The following is a 17,509-nucleotide window of genomic DNA, read 5'->3' on the forward strand; positions in this document are numbered from 1 at the left end:
CCCACCTTCACTTTTCTGTGGCCTCACCTCTCCCTCCATTTCTGCATTTATGTTTATGCCTCCTGTGTTCCCTTCCCCCCCGCCCCCGCCCCCCCACGCCAGCTCCCAACGGCAGGGACCTGAATCGGCTTTGCGGTCTTCAGCTCAGGACGTTGCTGGGACTCAGGAGGTGCACATTTGTTGCATGAATGAGTATTTTTCCGTATGAGTGAATTAATTTGAAATAAAGGAAAAAAAAATCGACCAAGTAGCCCTTGGGAGATTGGTGCCCACAGGCCCTGGGACTGGAGAAGCCCACGGCCTCAGCTGCCAACTGTTTGGGTTTAACGACGGCTTCATGGTTATACAACTGTTCACATTTCCAAAGTGCACTGACCCTGAAGATGTGGGGTGAGCAATGTGGAGGCTGAGATTTGCTTTAAAACATCTGCACAGAAACAGAGATCCCACTCACCGTCCAATGTGGGCTCACGAAGCTCTGTCCTACTCATCTCCCTATTCTGAGCCCCCGTGAAATCCTTATGAGAGTTTTTTTAATGTTCACTTATTTTTGAGAGAGAGACAGCTCGAACAGGGGAGGGGCAGAGAGAGAGAAAGACAACGGAATCCGAAGCAGGCTCCAGGCTCTGAGCTGTCAGCAGAGCCTGACATGGGGCTCGAACTCACGAACCGTGAGATCATGACCTGAGCTGAAGTCAGACGCTTAACCCACTGAGCCACCCAGGTGCCCCTTATGAGAGCAGCTTTTTAGGGGGAGGATGGAGGGATGAACAGGCGGAGCACAAGACTTTTAGGGCAGTGAAAATACTCTGCATGATACCGTAGCGATGGAAACACATCATCTTACGTTGTCCAAACCCAGAGAATTTACAACACCGAGCACGAACCACAATGTAAACCATGAACCAACCGTGGGTGACTGTGTAGTCCACTCATTGTAACAAATGCACCCCTCTGGCGGCGAAGATGTTGACAGAAGGGAGGCTGTGCACGCGTGGGGGCAGAAGGTATACGGGGAAATTTCCGTACTTTCTGCGCAATTTTGCTGTGCGCCAGAAACTGCTCTTTAAAAAAAAGAGGAGGGGAGGGGGCAGTGTTTTAAAGTTGCCCGTCACCCCACCTTGCTGGGCTCCCAGGGGGAATCTTGGCACCTGCCTTGACCTTCCCCTCCCAAATGCCCCTCGCCCGGGGCGGGGGGCTTCTGTTCCATTCACCTAGAGGACAGCCTGGCACCACCAGGTGACGGGTAAATGCTTGATGGAGCCAGTCCTCCCCAGGGGGATGGAGCAGGCTCAGGCAAGCCAGGGGCTCCTGAGGTTCCAGGATCCCCAACCCACCACCCCTCACACCAAGGACTCCTCACACTCCTCCATCCCTAAGGAAAGGCACCATATGAGGACAAATGCCCACTTTATTAGCCAGCAGCTGGCCTGCAGGGCTCCCTAGGGCCCACCTTCATGGATCATACCTGCTACCTGCCCCCCACCCCCCACCCCCGGGATCGTGGGGCAGATGGGCAAAGAGGAGCTACCAGGGACGGGGGGATGGCCTCACAGAGGCCTCATAAATACGAGAGGGTCACTGGCAGGGATGCAAAGGGGCTGGACGGCAGGGGCTCAGGGAAGGCGGGCTATTCCGGGGCGGTCCACGTCATGCGGTGCCCTGTGTCCGTGGGGGCCCCGGCTCAGCGTCTAGGCGGCACAGGGGGCTGTCGTACACCATCTGCAGGTTCACCTTGTGGCCCACCAGCTCCCGGATGTTGTTGATGCCGTATTTGATCATTGTTGGGCTTTGGGTGGGGAGGGGAGGAAACAGTTTTAACACCACGTCAGGTCACGCTCTCCTCTGATCAGACCCTCTCCGACGGTTCCCATCTCCTTCGAATAAAAGCTCGAGTTGCTCCCAGGGCTCACAAGGCCCTGACGTGTTCTGTGTCCTGCCCCTTTCCCACCCTCATCTCATCTCACTCTACTGACTCTCCCTCCGGCCACCTCGACCTCAGTGTTCTCCAAACACAGCACGCACATTCCTGCCTCAGGGACTTTGCACTGCCTGTTCCTGCTGACTGAACACCCTTCCCAGTATTCCCCTGGCTTACTCCACTCACCTCCAGTCTTTGCTCAGATACCGCCTCTTCCTCGAAGCCTTCCCTGATAACCTTGTCTCCTTAGTCCTCCCTGCTGCATTTTCCCTACAGCACTTACTGGCCTCAGACACACTCCAGACTTTACCTGTTCGATTTACTTATGTATCTTACTAATTATCATCCTTTCCACTGCACCACGACCCTAACTTCACAGAGGCAGGGACGTGTGCTGTCATCCTCATAGCACAGGACCAAGCATACAGCAGATGCTCACTAAAGGCTTATCGAGTGAGTGAATAGACGGACGGTGCTGGAGGTCTGCAGGCCCCCGGGCCCGTCAAGTCAGACACCCTGAGTGGTTTGGGCACTCACCGCTCCAGGGAGAGGCCCCAAGCAATGACCGACACGTTTTCGGGGAGTCCCATGGGCAGCAGCATCTCGGGGCGGAAGATCCCAGAATTCCCGACTTCCACCCACTTCCTCAGGCCTGTAGAAGAAGGAGAAGGACAGGGCAGATCGTGTGGATGATGCTGGGTCTGGCAGTGAGCTTGGGAGTGGGCTTGGCAGTGAAAGGGACCCGGGCTGAGCGTAGGCAGCCTGAGACATCCCTCCCCCTCCCAGGACCAGGTTCCACCCTGACCTTGGTGGTAGCTGAACACCTCCATGCTGGGCTCCGTGTAGGGGTTGTAGGCCGGCTTGAAGCGCAGCTGGGTGATACCTGGGCAGGGGAAGCGGGGGAACAGAGGAGTGGAAGATGAGCCTGGCGGCCATGGCATCCTCGGCCCCACTAACACCGCCCACTGTGGCCCCGCCTGCCTACCCAGCTTCGTGAAGAACTCCCGCAGGACGCCCATGAGGTGGCCTAGGGTGAGGCCGTGGTCAGCCACCACACCCTCGATCTGGTGGAACTCGGCCAGGTGTGTGGCATCTAGGGTCTCGTTTCGGAACACACGATCGATGGAGAAGTACTTGGCCGGCGTGAAGGGCTTCTGGGGGCGACAGGCAGGCCAGGCCCGGGAGTAGGTCAGAAGGCCGGTAGGACAGCCCCCAGCCTCCCCCACCGCCCAGGCTGAGCTGCACCTTCTGGGCCAGGCGGTAGAGGGCGCGGGCACTGGCCGACGTGGTGTGCGTGCGCAGCAGGTTTTTCCGGGCCTCTTCCAGCTTCCAGTTGTATTTGTACCTTCAGGAGGACAAATGGCAAGTCCACGTTGTGGCCTTCAGGTCCCCGACCTTCTTCCCCCATCCCGACACCCCGAAGCCCTGGGCCCGCCTCACCCCTGTGAGCCGTAGCCACCCTGAGAGTGGGTCCGCTTGACCCGATGGACGTAGTCCATTGGAAGCTGCAGGGCCTCAGCTGGATCTGGGCAGGACAGAGCATCACCTGGTCAGTCAAGGAGCATTTCTCAAACAGCCACTGCACAGAGGACAGACAGCAACACGTGCAGCTCCCACCCTCGCCACCCACGGCGGCCAGAGGGTGCTGGCGAACATCCGAGTCAGTCACATCCCTCCTCTGCCCAGAGCCCTCCGTCTCCCTGGGGGTGGAGGGGGGGTGGGGGGAGGTGATGAAGCTCGCTCTCTGGTGATGCAGTCCTGTCACCTCCCATTCCTTCCTAACTGATCACTCCCTCCAGTCACAGGGCCTCCCCGCTGATACGTCAGCATACCAGGCACATTCCAGCCTCAGGGCCTTTGCACTGGCCATTCTCTCCTGGAACTTTCCTTCCCAGATATGGTTCTCTCCCTTATGTCCTTTGGCCTTTACTTAAACAAAGGCTTGATTTTATTTAACGTTTGTTTATTTTTGAGACAGAAAGAGACAGAGCATGAACGGGGGAGGGTCAGAGAGAGAGAGAGAGAGAGACACAGAATCTGAAACAGGCTCCAGGCTCTGAGCTGTCAGCACAGAGGCCGATGCGGGGCCCGAACCCACGGAGCTCGAGATCATGACCTGAGCCGAGGTCGGACGCTCAACCGACTGAGCCACCCAGGCGCCCTGCGGTAACCCAGGTGTTTAATAAAGATCCTGGCACACAGGAGAGGCCGAACAATCACTTGTTGTGTGAATATGCAAATTCTTAAGATCCCTTTCCAGAAACATCATTTTGGTGCACCTGAAAAGCCTGACATCAAATCCCAGCTTCACCGCTTATAAGCCGTGTGACCCTGGCAAGCGATGTTCCTTCTCTGAACCCCACTTTTCTCATTTATATAAGAGAGCTAACAGCGGTACTTCCTACAATTGGCAGGAGAATTAGAACAGCGGCTGGCATATGGTGAGTACTTAATAAGTTTTGGGGGCCATGGTAACTATGACAGCAATGCCACTGTTGTTCCTGGCCGGGTAACAGGCACCCAACTCAGTGGCCTCCCCTGCCTTCCTGTGCGGGACGATGACAATCACTGTGGAAAGTCATTCAATTTCAGACAGTACTAAGCACTGTGAAAAAAAGAAAAAAACGGGAACCAAGCTTAGAGACTAGGGACGAGGGATGTTTTGACCTTGGGGGGGACAAAGGCATGTCAAGGTGGCCTCTATGAGGTGACACGTTAGCAGAGGTCTGATGCTGCAGCCCACCTCGAAGATCTGGGAGAAGATGGTCCTTGGCCGAGAGCTGCCTGGCAGCACGGGCCAGGGCCACGAAGTGGGCAGGACAGGACGTGGAAGGAAGTCACAGAGGTCAACGGGCCCAGCTCACAGTGGCCCGCTGGGCCACAGCGAGGATGGAGTTTATTCCGTCAAGTAAGTATGCCACTCCAAAAAGTTCTGCCCGGGCCTGGCGCCTCTGATGGTGGTGCCCACCCCACCTACCTCGAAGGAAGAAAGTGTCATGTTGGTCACGTGCTGGGTGCTGCTGGGGCTGGAAAAGTGCATCAAAGTTCCAGAAGGAGCTCTCGATGAAGTTGTCGGTCGGCATCTCCGTGAACCTGGAGGGAGATGAAGCCTGACCATCTGGCCTGAGCCCTGTGGCTGGGCCGACCCCACCCCCGGCCCTGTGCTCACCCCATCTCCAGGAAGATCTGCCGGAACTGCGTGCGGACCTTGAGCAGAGGGTGCAGGTGGCCGCTATCTGGGAGGACGCCATGGGCCAAGAAATTGTACGGCTTGAAGGGCCGGTCCCGCCAGGAGCCGCTGTCAGAGGATGCAGGGCACAGGGGCCTGGTGAGGGCTGCCCTCCCTCCCCGACCTACCCCAGTCCCTGGGGCCACTCCCTACCTGGAGATCATCTCTGGGCTCAGCTCTGTCTCCTGTTTGGAGATGCTGGTACTGAAGGCACTGCCTTTGCTCACCCAGTAGGTCTTCAGGGTCCTGAGGCCAGAGGAGAGGAGGGGTTGCCCACTGTCACCTCTTTCCAGAGGCTTCCCTTGAACTCCTATCTGAGGCTGACCCCAACACTCCCCACTCAGTCGCTCTACTTTATTTTCTTCCCAACATCTCTCGTCACCGGAAATTCTCTTATTTGGCCCACACCTACATTGCTGTGCCCATTCACTTATTCGTTCAACAAGCATTTAACTAGAATCTACTATGTGCCAGGACCTGTTCAAGGTACTTAAGCACCCAGCTGAGTAAGAATAATAGGTGAAGTCTCAAGGGTTTATCCCGTGCCAGGCTCTCTTCTCTTCCACTGCAATCATCCCACTACTTTGTGAAAAGAGGTCATTTTACAGATGAGGAACCTGAGGCCCAGAAAGATCGAATGCCTTGGCAAAGGTCACCCAACTAGTAAGTGCCAGGAGCCCGGACCTGGATTGGGCAGCCCTCCTCCAGTCTGTGTTCTCATAACCACTATGCCACTTGGTACCTGCTCAAAGGGTACGTCAGCCCTGTGAGAGCAGAGCCCCCAGCCTGTGCAGGTCCCAGCATTCAATCAATTTCAGACACTGAAATCAGAGCCGTAAAGGAAATAAACATGGCACCCAGAATGGAAAGTATAAGCGAGCAGCTTTTATGGAACTCAAAGGGAGAGATCGGTGTCAGGATGGCCTCTTTAAGGTGACACACAGGCACAGGTGTGATGCGCAAGCTGGGCTTAAGAGGAGACAGTTCTCGGCAGAACTCGTGGCATGAGCAAAGGCCCTGAGGCGGCATGAACCTGGCATGAGTGCTTGACAACCATAGGGTAAAACACAGCTTGGAGGACACTGACAGCACTGCCCCAGTGTGGGCAGGACGGCTCCCTCCCCCCACTCCTCCGGGACCACACAGATGATGGCTGATGGAAAGGGGGCACCCACTCACACTTCGGTCAGCAGTTTCCTCTTCCTGAGCTCACTCCTTTCCTTCTCACCCAGCTTCTCAGCCTGCCCACCCTGGACCAGTTGGAGCCGCCGCTGCACCTCGTCCTCCACGCTGTCCACCTGCCGTGATGATGACAGGTGTGAGGCACTGTGAGGGCCAGGTGCCCATGTGCACACCTGCCCCCCTGTACGCAGGGACTCACCACTCGGAACACACGGGGCCCATCAGCTGCACTCTTATCCACGCGGATCCACTTGTTGGACATGGCCTTGCTGAAGCCCACCTTGCCGCTGGGCAGTCGCTGGGGGAGTAAGGCCACAGTAAGTGGAGCATGGGGCCACCTGACCCCGTCACCTCCCTGGGCCTTGTCCCTAGGCCCTTACCATAAGCTCGCTCTGGGCCAGGCCCTCCGGGGGGATGCTGCGAAACACCCGGGCCTCATGGCTGCCCTCCCGGGCTATCTCCTCGCCCTCAGCGGTAAGCTCCCAGCGCTTGGTGGAACGTAGCTCAGCCTCAATGATCTGCAGGGAAACGGGGGAGGGGGCGCGCACAGAGACAGGGTTCAGAGCCAGGCACGCCCTCACCACAGCACCGGGCTTGCAGAGTGCCCGAAGCCTGCCTCACATCCGAGCTGCACCACTTCCCAGCTGAGTGACTGACTGCCCCTTGCTGAGCCTCCGTTTCCCTTCTGTAACATGCAGATAATGAGAGATGGCTCACACCTCCCAGAGTGAGGTAAAGTCCTAAGAATGGTACCTAGCAAAAAAATAAATTCGAATGCTTTCGAATCCAAGAAAGATTTTTAAGGTCCCAGGTGAACTGACTCGTCTCCACATTTGACGTGTTCACATCTCAGCGCCCGGAGTGTCAGAGAAGGGCCCCCGTGTCCACATGACACACAGGGACCCAAAGCTCCACAGTAAGGATGGGTCCAGGTCGTATAAAGAGGAGCAAGGTCGGGGCGCCTGGGTGGCTCAGTCAGTTAAGCATCTGACTTCGGCTCAGGTCATGATCTCGCGGTCCGTGAGTTCGAGCCCCACGTCAGGCTCTGTGCTGACAGCTCAGAGCCTGGAGCCTGTTTCAGATTCTGTGTCTCCCTCTCTTTCTGACCCTGCCCCGTTCATGCTGTCTCTCCCTGTCTCAAAAATAAATAAATGTTAAAAAAATTTTTTTAAATAAAAAAAAAAAAGAGGGGCAAAGCCGGCTGGGGCCCATAGGGCTTAGCTCCCTTTTCATTCTAATTCCCAGCTCTGCTCCTCACTCCCTGTGTGAACTTGGGAAAGTTGTTAAACTTCCCTGAGCAAGTTTTCTTATCCACAAGAGAAGGGTGTGATGGGCTCTACCACAGGAAGTTTTCTTGACAAGTAACAGATTCAGTAAGCAGCAAATACTGCATAAATTCTAACCACTGTTCCTATCATTGTTATTACCATCTCTGCTGTTAGACTGAACCACATCAAATAGCCACTATTTAACCTTCTGTGACCAGCACAAGTCAATTCCACATCAGACAAGGTACTGTCACCCCACAAAATACCTTTCCTGCACTGATAACCTCAGGATCTGCAGCCTGAATACTCAATTTCTTTGTCTTTTAAAAATTTTGTTGGGGAGCCTGGGTGGCGCAGTCGGTTAAAGCGTCCGACTTCAGCCAGGTCACGATCTCGCGGTCCGTGAGTTCAAGCCCCGCGTCAGGCTCTGAGCCTGTTTCCGATTCTGTGTCTCCCTCTCTCTCTGCCCCTCCCCCGTTCATGCTCTGTCTCTCTCTGTCCCAAAAATAAATAAACGTTCAAAAAAAAGAAAATTAAAAAAAAAAATTTTGTTAATGTTTATTCATTTTTGAGAGAGAGAGCCATAGCATGAGCTGGGAAGGGGCAGAGAGAGAGAGGGAGACACGGAATCCGAAGCAGGGTCCAAGCCCTGAGCTGTAAGCACAGAGCCGGATGTGGAGCTCAAACTCGTGAACCAGGAGATTATGACCTGTGCCGAAGTCAGATGTTCGACTGAGCCACCCAGGCTCCCCTGAATGCTTAATTTCAAATCCAGGTTTGCCTGTCCCTTCTCATGACGCTGATCAAGTCACTGACCAGTGCTCAGAAACTGTCACATCTGCAAAGCGGGCGTAACAGTGCTAACATCCTCCAGTTATGGCAAGGACTAGATGATAAATGAAGTTGAGACCAAAGTGGGGCACAGAATATGAGTTCAATGAATACATACCCCAGTTATATTTTCTGATTCCTAGCCTTGAGGATCCAGCCTCCTGGGGGGCCCACAGGCCTCTCGGAATCTCCTCTTATGGCTCTATCACCTTTCACTTGTCCAAGTCAAAAAGGCTGGGCTTCATCCATGCTCCCCCTGCCTTGCCAGGAATCCCCTCTCCCTTCCACCCGCCTCCCTACAGCCAGACACCATGCCCTCTACCCTGGGGATGTGCCAGCCTCTGCCTTCCTCCCCTCACCACCAGTCCTGCCCCTGCCAATCCTTCCCCCAAGTGATGCAGACAGCACATACATCTGACTGGCTCCAGCTCCCCCAGTACCCCCATGAGATAAAGACCTACGAGGCCTTGTAAGTTTTGGCTCTACTAATGCCTTTCTACGCCTGTTTCCCGTTCCCACCATTGATCCTGAAGCTTTCGTCCTCAGTGCAGAGGCCCGACTCGGCTGCCACCTCCTCCAGGACGTTCTCTTTGACTCCCCAGGCTGGGCCAGCTGTCACCTCTGGGTTGCCTGTGCTTCCTCCATCACTCTGCAGGTCACCTGAGGGTCTCCCTCATTAGATCGCAATCTCCGTGAGGGCAGAGACCGCCTCTTCCTGGCTCACCATCGTGCCCCTCGCCCCCGCCAACTCTCTCTCAATGGACATTTACTGCGAACGGAACGTCAGCGCTCCCGGGCTCTCGCTTGTTTCCGACTCCCTGCCCGCGCACCCCAGGATGGACTCCTGAAGGACTCCCCAAGAAGCAGTGCCTTCCAGGCAAGAGGACTGCAGGTACAAAAGCGAGAAGGCCAGGCATCACGGGCCCGACTTACCTCTCCCAGCGCCTGCAGGCTCTTCACGGCGCCCACCACTGCCTGGTGCTCCACGCCCAGCTTAGCCGCCAGCTCCGCGCTGTCCAGGCCGCCGTCGGCCGTCGCCAGCTGCCTCAGCAGCACCTCCGCCACCGGGCCGTCCGCCATGGCTGTGCCCAGCGTGCTCGGCGTATCCCGCCGGAGCCTGAACAACCGGAACCGGAACCGGCGCCGGGAGTGTGTGTCGCCATCTTGAGCGTGGCGGACCTTGTGGCGGGCTCAGAATGCCGCCATCTTCAGTGTGGCGATGGAACCTTAGGGGGTGGGAGGGACACCGTGCCCACCTCCACCCTAGCTGCAATAGTGGTGTCTGGTGGACTAGAGAGGCCAAATTGCAAACCTCAAGGACAGAATCACAGAGTTGTTTTAAGTGTCACCCAGCCCCACCTCCAGCAGGCAGTGTGACCTTGGACTTCTGTCTCTCTGTGCCCAGGAGCCCTCTGCCTTTCTGTATTGGCCTGTGGGAGGGCTGTAGGTGGTGGGCTTCAGGGACAGTCATTCCCTGGTCAACTACTTTTAAGGTGCCCCCCCCCTTAAATTTTAGTGTTTATTTTTAAGAGAGAGAAAACAACCAGTGGGGGAGGGGGGGGGAGAGAGAGAGGGAGAGAGAATCCCAAGCAGGCTCCACACTGTCAGCGCAGAGCCTGGCTGGGCTTGTTCCCACAAACTGTGAGATCATGACCTGAGCCAGTATCAAAAGTCAGACACTTACCTAAGACACTCAGGGGCCCTTACTTTTTTTTTTTTTTTAATTTTTTTTTTCAACGTTTATTTATTTTTGGGACAGAGAGAGACAGAGCATGAACGGGGGAGGGGCAGAGAGAGAGGGAGACACAGAATCGGAAACAGGCTCCAGGCTCTGAGCCATCAGCCCAGAGCCCGACCTGGGGCTCAAACTCACAGACCGCGAGATCGTGACCTGGCTGAAGTCGGACGCTTAACCGACTGCGCCACCCAGGCGCCCCACAGGCGCCCTTACTTTTAAGTTTTTAAAGGGAGACTAGGTAGGGACTCTCCCTATATACAAAGGGGAGAGGGAGTCAACTAATAATAGTTACAGTCAAGGTAGCAGCTAACCCACATGGACATCCCTGTGTGCTCTGCCCAGTGCTAAGTGCTTCGGGTGTGTTATTTCATTTTCCCAAAAACTTTGATACAGATATTGATATCATCGCCATTTCACAAATGTGAAAATGGAGGCTCAAGAGGGTGGCAGGTCTCTAGCAACAAACAGTTGCTAGATATGGTGCCAGAAACTATAAACACCTCCGATCCCACCCCCCCATCCCTGAATGCTCGGAGAAGATCAATGTCAGGGCAATAATGCATACTCGAAACCAGTTCTGGCCTGTGGAGATAGAATGCGGGACACAAATCTAATTTTAAGCTTTCCAGTAGCAATGTCAAAAACAAAATGGGTGAAATTAATTGGAAGAATTTACCAAACTTGCCAGGTCCAAATGATTATTTCCATACTTACTGTAAAATTACTAATGAAATACTTCACATTCTTTTTCCGTACTAAGTCTCCAGAATCTGATGAGTGCTTCTACGGCTATGGCACATCTCAGTTGGGACAAGCTACATCTCAAATGGTCAACAGTCACATGTGGCCAGTGGAGATTATAGTAGGCAGTGTAAGATTCTAATCCCATTTATGCCACTCACCCAAATCGCTTAATCCTTCTGTGCCTGTTTCCTTGCCTGGATAGAGATGCTATAAACACAGGTTATTTAAGTGAAAATACTACCCACACACGTACACGTACTTGCTAAGAGTCAACTGTGTGGAGCATGTGACAAGTGCGATTCTAAGCAGAACACCTTTACTCATTTAACCATCACGGTTACTATTTGAGCCGGGAAGATGGGTTTACGCAACATCACCCAATCCTGACCCTTCGGTAAGCTCCTGATAAAAATTCGGGATGTGTCCCTCAAAGTCCCTTCTTAGCTTCAAAGCACTTTCTTCCTGTTTTGTTTATTGAATTCCTCCAAGAGTCTTTCCTTCTGTCTGTCACATAGCGAGTAGATTTTAAGCCTGCCGGGTGCCAGGTGCTGCAAGAGACACTGGGGGATGGTAAAGTGAATAAGACCGTCAGAGTGTCCACATTCGAGCAGGAAGCACCAAGCTCATGTGTGCATGACATATGGCGGAAGGGAGGGAAGGCTGGAGGGTCAGTGGCAGGCCTGCAGCGGCCACCCCAGATTGGGGCTCCTCATGACCAGGGATTGGGGGAAGGGAGGGAAGGCTGGAGGGTCAGTGGCAGGCCTGCAGTCGCCACCCCAGATTGGGGCTCCTCATGACCAGGGATTGGGGGGGGGTTCAGGTTGGCTGATACTGGATACTGCCTGGGGCAGAACCCCAACTTCTCCAAGACTCCTTATTCCTCCCTTTTCTGAGTCCCCACCACTATCCCTGAAGCACCCCCCCCTCCCCGCTTTTGCCAGGATTCCCCCTTCCAAGCCCACGTTCCCAGGTCCAGAGCCTGTTTGCTCAGGGTTTGGGAAACCCCCAGCCCTCCTTCCTGCTTCCTGCAGCTTGGGGGCAGGGAGATGGTGTCTGTCACTGTCAGTCACGTGCCTTTGGCTTCAGAAGACTCTAGACTCAGGGGTCCTGCCCATCTCCCTTGGACTTTATCTTCCCCACCATCTGTCTCTTTTTTTCCTCCCCAACGGAACCCCCATCCTCTCTTCTTTAGCCGTTTAATTGCAAAAGGCAGGCCGTTTGTGGGAGACCACAGGCAGCGACCCCTTTACTGGCTGAGGGAGGGGTAAAGGAGAGGCCGCAATTAGAGGAACAACCCTACCCCACTCTGGGAACCACAGCCTATAGTCACATCTTGGAGCCTTCTGGGCTTCCTTCCCTCTGTCCCAGGACAACCCTAACAGCACTGAAAGCGGTTTTGTAGGGCGGCACCTAGCCAAAGTTTCTCCTCCTAGCCTCTTAGGGGATCCTGTGTCTTCAGATGCTAAGTGACTTGCCCCGGTCACACAGCAGCAGTCTGACAGGCGGCCAGGGCACTAGGGGCCAGAGAGGAGAGAGCTAACATTTTACTCTCTGGCCTGCAAGGCTGTGGCACCGGGATGAAGTGAAGACCCAAGGACTCGGCCTCTGAGCTCAGGCGCCCTCTGCCCCACCGTGGCCCGGGGCGGGGGCGAGCGAGAGCGAACGCGTCAGTAGGGGTTCCCCAACTGCAGGGTAGAAAGTGGTTGGGAAAACCGTGCCCACCCTTACCCGCAGAGGGGACGAGAGAAGGCGAGCTGGGGCAGGACCCCGGTCCTGAGCAGTGACAGCGGCACTCGCGCGCGTTCTTTAAACTCCCAGATCGGGAGCTAAGCGCGCGGGCTAGGGCGGGGTTGGGTCGAGGTCTGGTCACATGACCTGGCCAGAGGGGCTCGAGGCCCCCACCACATCGGTGGGCGGCCCCCACAACGCGTGGTCGTCCTTCATTGGCCAGTTGTATGGCCAATAGAAATCGGCCATCTGGGAACCCTGCGTTCCGAGGCACATACTAACCTGCTCAGACGACAAGGACCCAATGGAAAGTCAGGGCCGTGACCACTGACCAATCATCAGGTGCGGAGGGCGGGACAAGAGGCCGGGCCAGGTTGGTTTGAGAGACAGTAGGGTATAAAAACGCGCGGCCGGCGGCAGCGTCCGTCCCTACTGCAGAGTCGCCGCCGGAGGAGAGGTTTAAAGGGCCCGCGCGCCGCCGCCCCCTCGGCCCGCCATGCTGCTACCCGTGCCGTTGCTGCTCGGCCTCCTCGGCCTGGCCGCCGCCGAGCCCACCGTCTACTTCAAGGAGCAGTTTCTGGACGGAGGTAAGGCCTGGTCCCGCCTCGAGGCCGCCGCGACGACGAAAGCGGTCCCCCAGCCTAGATCTGCGTCGTCGCTTGTAATTACTGCTTAGAGGGCCAATACGGTGGCCTCCGGGGACTAAAGCCGCAGGCGAGCCTCCGTTGTGTGTCCCTTGGGGAGCGTCGAGGGTGCAGCGGACTCTCGCGGCGTGAGTTAGGGTTTGGCGGAGGATCCTTTAAGCCATCCAAGGTGTCAAACTAGAGGTTGGGGCGGGGGCAGTCGGGGGTTATCCCTTTTCCAATCCGCAGCAGTTTGAGGCTACTGGCAGATATTCGGTGGGGGTGGAGTGGGTCAGTACGGCCGCACTGAGCCTGCCCCTTTGATCCTCTAGACGGGTGGACCGACCGCTGGATTGAATCCAAACACAAGTCAGATTTTGGTAAATTTGTTCTGAGTTCCGGCAAGTTCTACGGTGACCAGGAAAAGGATAAAGGTAAGAGCCTGGCGGAGTTGGGGGGGGCGGTGATCGGATTCAGGGGGACTTCCTGGAGGAAGCTCTTGCACACGACAGACATAGCTTGGGATCCCCATGAGCGGGGCAGGGGGGGAGGAAGGGGCAGTGGTTTGTACGGCCAATACTTAGGGTCTATGGAGGTTGGGGCTGAGCCATGACCTCACTCTGGTCTCTTGCTAGGGCTGCAGACAAGCCAGGATGCCCGCTTTTATGCCTTGTCGGCCAGATTTGAGCCCTTTAGCAACAAGGGCCAGACGCTGGTGGTGCAGTTCACAGTAAAACACGAGCAGAACATCGACTGTGGGGGCGGCTACGTGAAGCTATTTCCAGAGGGCTTGGACCAGACGGACATGCACGGAGACTCTGAATACAACATCATGTTTGGTGAGGGGCCCCGCCCTGGTGCTGACCTCTGATTAGTTACAGGGAGACTTAAATGTCAGGGACCCTTAAAGCTGGTGACAGGTAGTTTTGAGGATATGGACTGTATTTATGTAGTTGAGGCTTGCCTTGGGAGGGGAAACGAGAGGATTGCATTGTTATTTGTTGGTGTGAAACTGTTAACTTGTGGTGTTTTATGTAGTTATTTCCTGATATTAGCCGTATCAAATTCTAGACCTCTGGTTGGTTGGTTGGTTAGTTATTTCCTTTTTGAAAGTTTCCACCTACGGCCCCTTAGAACCAGTCAGGCTGATTCCTGTGTTGTGACCCTTTGCAGATCTGTATCTAAGAACCAAGTCTTGCTTTGTAAAGGGGGGGCGGGGAGCTTTGCTACGGTGGGCATCCTCTTGCTCTAACTGGACCAACTCTTCACGTAGGCCCGGATATCTGTGGCCCTGGCACCAAGAAGGTTCATGTCATCTTCAACTACAAGGGCAAGAACGTGCTGATCAACAAGGACATTCGTTGCAAGGTGTGACTGGGGGTGGTGACAAAAGGCGGATAGGGGAGTGTCAGAGGCCAGCCTGGTGGGCGGGGCCACTCATCTCCCACTCTCTTCAGGATGATGAATTCACACACCTGTATACGCTGATTGTGCGGCCGGATAACACCTATGAGGTGAAGATCGACAACAGCCAGGTGGAGTCAGGCTCCTTGGAGGATGATTGGGACTTCTTGCCTCCCAAGAAGATAAAGGATCCTGATGCTGCGAAGCCTGAAGACTGGGACGAGCGGGCCAAGATTGATGACCCCACAGACTCCAAGCCTGAGGTTGGTGTTTGGGCAGGTTCTCCCTACATGGAGGGTGTAGAGGACAGCTGGGTTGAGTGACCTCTCTGTGTACCTTCAGGACTGGGACAAACCCGAGCACATTCCTGACCCTGATGCTAAAAAGCCGGAGGACTGGGATGAAGAGATGGACGGAGAGTGGGAACCACCAGTGATTCAGAACCCTGAGTACAAGGTGGGGCTCTGAGCGGGGTTGGGGGGACGCACAGTGGGGAGTATGCTGACCCCCACTCACCCACTGGTTACCTTCCCCTTCTGCAGGGCGAGTGGAAGCCCCGGCAGATCGACAACCCAGATTACAAGGGCACTTGGATCCACCCAGAGATTGACAACCCTGAGTACTCCCCTGATAGCAACATCTATGCCTATGAAAACTTTGCTGTCCTGGGCTTAGATCTCTGGCAGGTGAGACCGAGGGGATACCTGGAGCACTTCACAGGTTCAGGGTCACCCAGGAGGAAAGGGACGGTAGCATTCAACCCCGAGCTGGTCTGATCCAAAAGCAGTGCTTTTTCTGAAGAATTTCGTGGTCTGTCTTATGGAGCGCTCATAGCACTCTCTTTGAGGTTTTGTTTATTTATGTTTCAGCTACCATTTTCAGTCCCTTTATGCAAAGGAGCTTGTTCAACTGTCCTTAACAACTAGAAGTTAATTGGATTACCCCATTAGAAAATTAGTTTCACCGATGCTTGGTTGGCTCGGTTGGTAGAGCATGCGACTCTTGATACTTGGGGGCATGAGTTCAAGCTCCACGTTAGGAGTAGAGCTTGCTGAAAGAATATAAACAAACAGATAAATAAATGTGACTTTTAGAAAAAAATCAAAGGAAGAAAATTAACTTTAGAGAGACCAGGTTGACGTTTTATTCACTGACAAATATTCCGTGCCTAGAATGGAGCCTGGGTGGTAGAAGGTACTGGAAAAATATTTGAACAAGGGACCGAGACCCCATTTTACAGATGAAGAAAATGAAGGGCCTTGTGTAGTGGTCCTGGGAACAGAGGGGGTGGGAGTGTTGTCCCCTCTGACCACCCGTCCACCCATCCTCCTGCCCCCCAGGTCAAGTCTGGCACCATTTTTGACAACTTCCTCATCACCAACGACGAGGCGTACGCAGAGGAGTTTGGAAACGAGACCTGGGGTGTCACGAAGGTGGGACCAGGGTCTGATCCTGGGCTTGGGGGTGGGCAGGTCTGGTGGGTGGGGGCCCGGCCCTGAAATACGGGTGTGGTGTGTGTACAGGCGGCGGAAAAGCAGATGAAGGACAAGCAAGATGAGGAACAGAGACTAAAGGAGGAAGAGGAGGACAAGAAGCGTAAGGAAGAGGAGGAGGCAGACAAGGAAGATGAGGAAGACAAGGATGAGGATGAGGAGGACGAGGATGAGAAGGAGGAGGAGGAGGAGGAAGATGCTGCCACTGGCCAGGCCAAGGACGAGCTGTAGGGGCCACACCACCGCCTCCAGGGCTGGACTGAGGCCTGAGCGCTCCCGCCGCAGAGCCGGCTGCGCCAAATAATGTCTCTATGAGACTGGAGAACTTTCATTTTTTCCAGGCGGGTTGTGATTTGGGGTGGATTTTGGTTTTGTTCCCCCCCCCCCTTTTTTTTTAAACTGGTGTTTTGTCTTTGATTCTCCTTAGTCCTTATTCATGATCCTCCTCTTTCTTGATTGACATCTTTGCCTTCTTCTGTCCCCTTCTCTCCCCAGATCCCTTAGTCCCCCTCCAACCTGAGGGGGCAGGGGAATGTGGAGGAGAAGCCCCAGGCCCGAGACTCCATCTGCTCTCCTTCCTGGATCCCAGAGGGGGGCAGGAGAAGAGGGTGGCATCCCCAGCCCCCCCCAGCACTGAGGAAGAACAGGGCTCCTAGGGCCTGAGCTCTGACCCCTACCCACCACCTCCCTCCCTCCCCTGTTCCCAGGACTGGGCCACTTCTGGGTGGGGCAGTGGGTTCCAGCTCGGGTCACACTGAGAATGTAAGAACTACAAACAAAATTTCTATTAAATTAAGTTTTGTGTCTTCCTCCTGTGTCTCCTTCTGGGGGATGGGACTCGAGTAAGGCTCATTTTTCAGCAGCTGAAGTGTTGATTAAATGTCCCATAAGGTGATAGGAGTTGTTGTTTACCCCCACAACCCCAAACCAGTCGGAGGAGAGCAATTGTTAAGTGCCATTACAGATACTCCACATGAGAACTCGTTGAGCCTCTGCACCAAATTGGTGTTTGTTTCTTATTCCAGTTTGGTTTGAGGCTGTGTGCCAGAATTTAGTAAGAGGTGGAGCAGGGCTATGAACCCACACCTTAGCACCATTTCATGCCATCCATTGGACCCTCATCCATATATACTTATATAAAAAAAAAACCTTTTTTTTAATATTTATTTTTGAGAGAGCGAGCATGAGCGAGGGGGGTGGGGCAGCACAGAGAGAGGGAGACAAAGAATCCAAAACAGGTTCCAGGCTCAGCCGTCAGCACAGAGCCCTACGCAGGGCTCGAACTCCTACACTGCAAGATCGTGACCTGAGCCATTGGGTGCATAACCAACTGAGCCACCCAGGAGCC

At 54.7% G+C, this 17,509-nt stretch overlaps 2 protein-coding genes and 1 long non-coding RNA gene across 5 annotated transcripts; 1 reads left to right on the forward strand and 2 right to left on the reverse strand.

The window, feature by feature from the left end:
* Positions 1–1,393: 1,393 nt before the first annotated feature.
* On the reverse strand, positions 1,394–10,020 carry FARSA (phenylalanyl-tRNA synthetase subunit alpha). Of its 2 annotated transcripts, none has more exons than XM_019818179.3 (13): positions 9,365–10,020; positions 6,713–6,850; positions 6,532–6,630; positions 6,330–6,448; positions 5,304–5,396; positions 5,091–5,219; positions 4,899–5,014; positions 3,362–3,467; positions 3,167–3,266; positions 2,907–3,075; positions 2,727–2,804; positions 2,459–2,573; positions 1,394–1,789 (listed from the first exon to the last, which is right to left on the reverse strand). In XM_019818179.3, exons 1-13 carry the CDS (start codon positions 9,509–9,511, stop codon positions 1,651–1,653), a joined length of 1,548 nt encoding a protein of 515 aa, XP_019673738.2. In that variant the 5' UTR covers positions 9,512–10,020; the 3' UTR covers positions 1,394–1,650. The 2 variants fall into 2 exon arrangements, with proteins under 2 accessions (XP_019673738.2, XP_003981970.2); XM_003981921.5 differs by having other exon boundaries at positions 3,362–3,446; positions 9,365–10,017.
* Positions 10,021–11,207: 1,187 nt separating this feature from the next.
* Positions 11,208–12,939, reverse strand: LOC123382309. The gene is made up of 2 exons (XR_006590511.1): positions 12,642–12,939; positions 11,208–11,473 (listed from the first exon to the last, which is right to left on the reverse strand). It is a non-coding gene; the product is annotated as an uncharacterized LOC123382309 (long non-coding RNA).
* Positions 12,940–13,056: 117 nt separating this feature from the next.
* Positions 13,057–16,970, forward strand: CALR (calreticulin). Of its 2 annotated transcripts, XM_003981922.6 has the most exons (9): positions 13,058–13,228; positions 13,597–13,698; positions 13,900–14,103; positions 14,538–14,632; positions 14,722–14,931; positions 15,011–15,124; positions 15,211–15,354; positions 16,009–16,101; positions 16,192–16,970. In XM_003981922.6, the coding sequence occupies exons 1-9, from the start codon at positions 13,138–13,140 to the stop codon at positions 16,390–16,392; spliced, it is 1,254 nt and encodes a 417-aa protein (XP_003981971.2). In that variant the 5' UTR covers positions 13,058–13,137; the 3' UTR covers positions 16,393–16,970. The 2 variants fall into 2 exon arrangements, with proteins under 2 accessions (XP_044902360.1, XP_003981971.2); XM_045046425.1 differs by lacking the exon at positions 13,900–14,103 and having other exon boundaries at positions 13,057–13,228.
* The last annotated feature ends 539 nt before the right edge of the window (positions 16,971–17,509 follow it).

Source organism: Felis catus, chromosome A2, assembly GCF_018350175.1.
Source record: "Felis catus isolate Fca126 chromosome A2, F.catus_Fca126_mat1.0, whole genome shotgun sequence".
Lineage (NCBI taxonomy): Eukaryota > Metazoa > Chordata > Mammalia > Carnivora > Felidae > Felis > Felis catus.

Bases quoted from the DNA above. Each gene is read 5' to 3' on its own strand.
- FARSA (XM_019818179.3), bottom strand. From the start codon at position 9,511: ATGGCGGACGGCCCGGTGGCGGAGGTGCTGCTGAGGCAGCTGGCGACG. The intron at 3,267-3,361 runs GTGAGGCGGGCC...GTCCTCCTGAAG, and splicing joins GGTGGCTACGGCTCACAGGG to GTACAAATACAACTGGAAGC. The intron at 3,076-3,166 runs GTGCAGCTCAGC...TGTCGCCCCCAG, and splicing joins TCTACCGCCTGGCCCAGAAG to AAGCCCTTCACGCCGGCCAA.
- CALR (XM_003981922.6), top strand. From the start codon at position 13,138: ATGCTGCTACCCGTGCCGTTGCTGCTCGGCCTCCTCGGCCTGGCCGCC. The intron at 13,699-13,899 runs GTAAGAGCCTGG...GTCTCTTGCTAG, and splicing joins TGACCAGGAAAAGGATAAAG to GGCTGCAGACAAGCCAGGAT. The intron at 16,102-16,191 runs GTGGGACCAGGG...GTGTGTGTACAG, and splicing joins AGACCTGGGGTGTCACGAAG to GCGGCGGAAAAGCAGATGAA.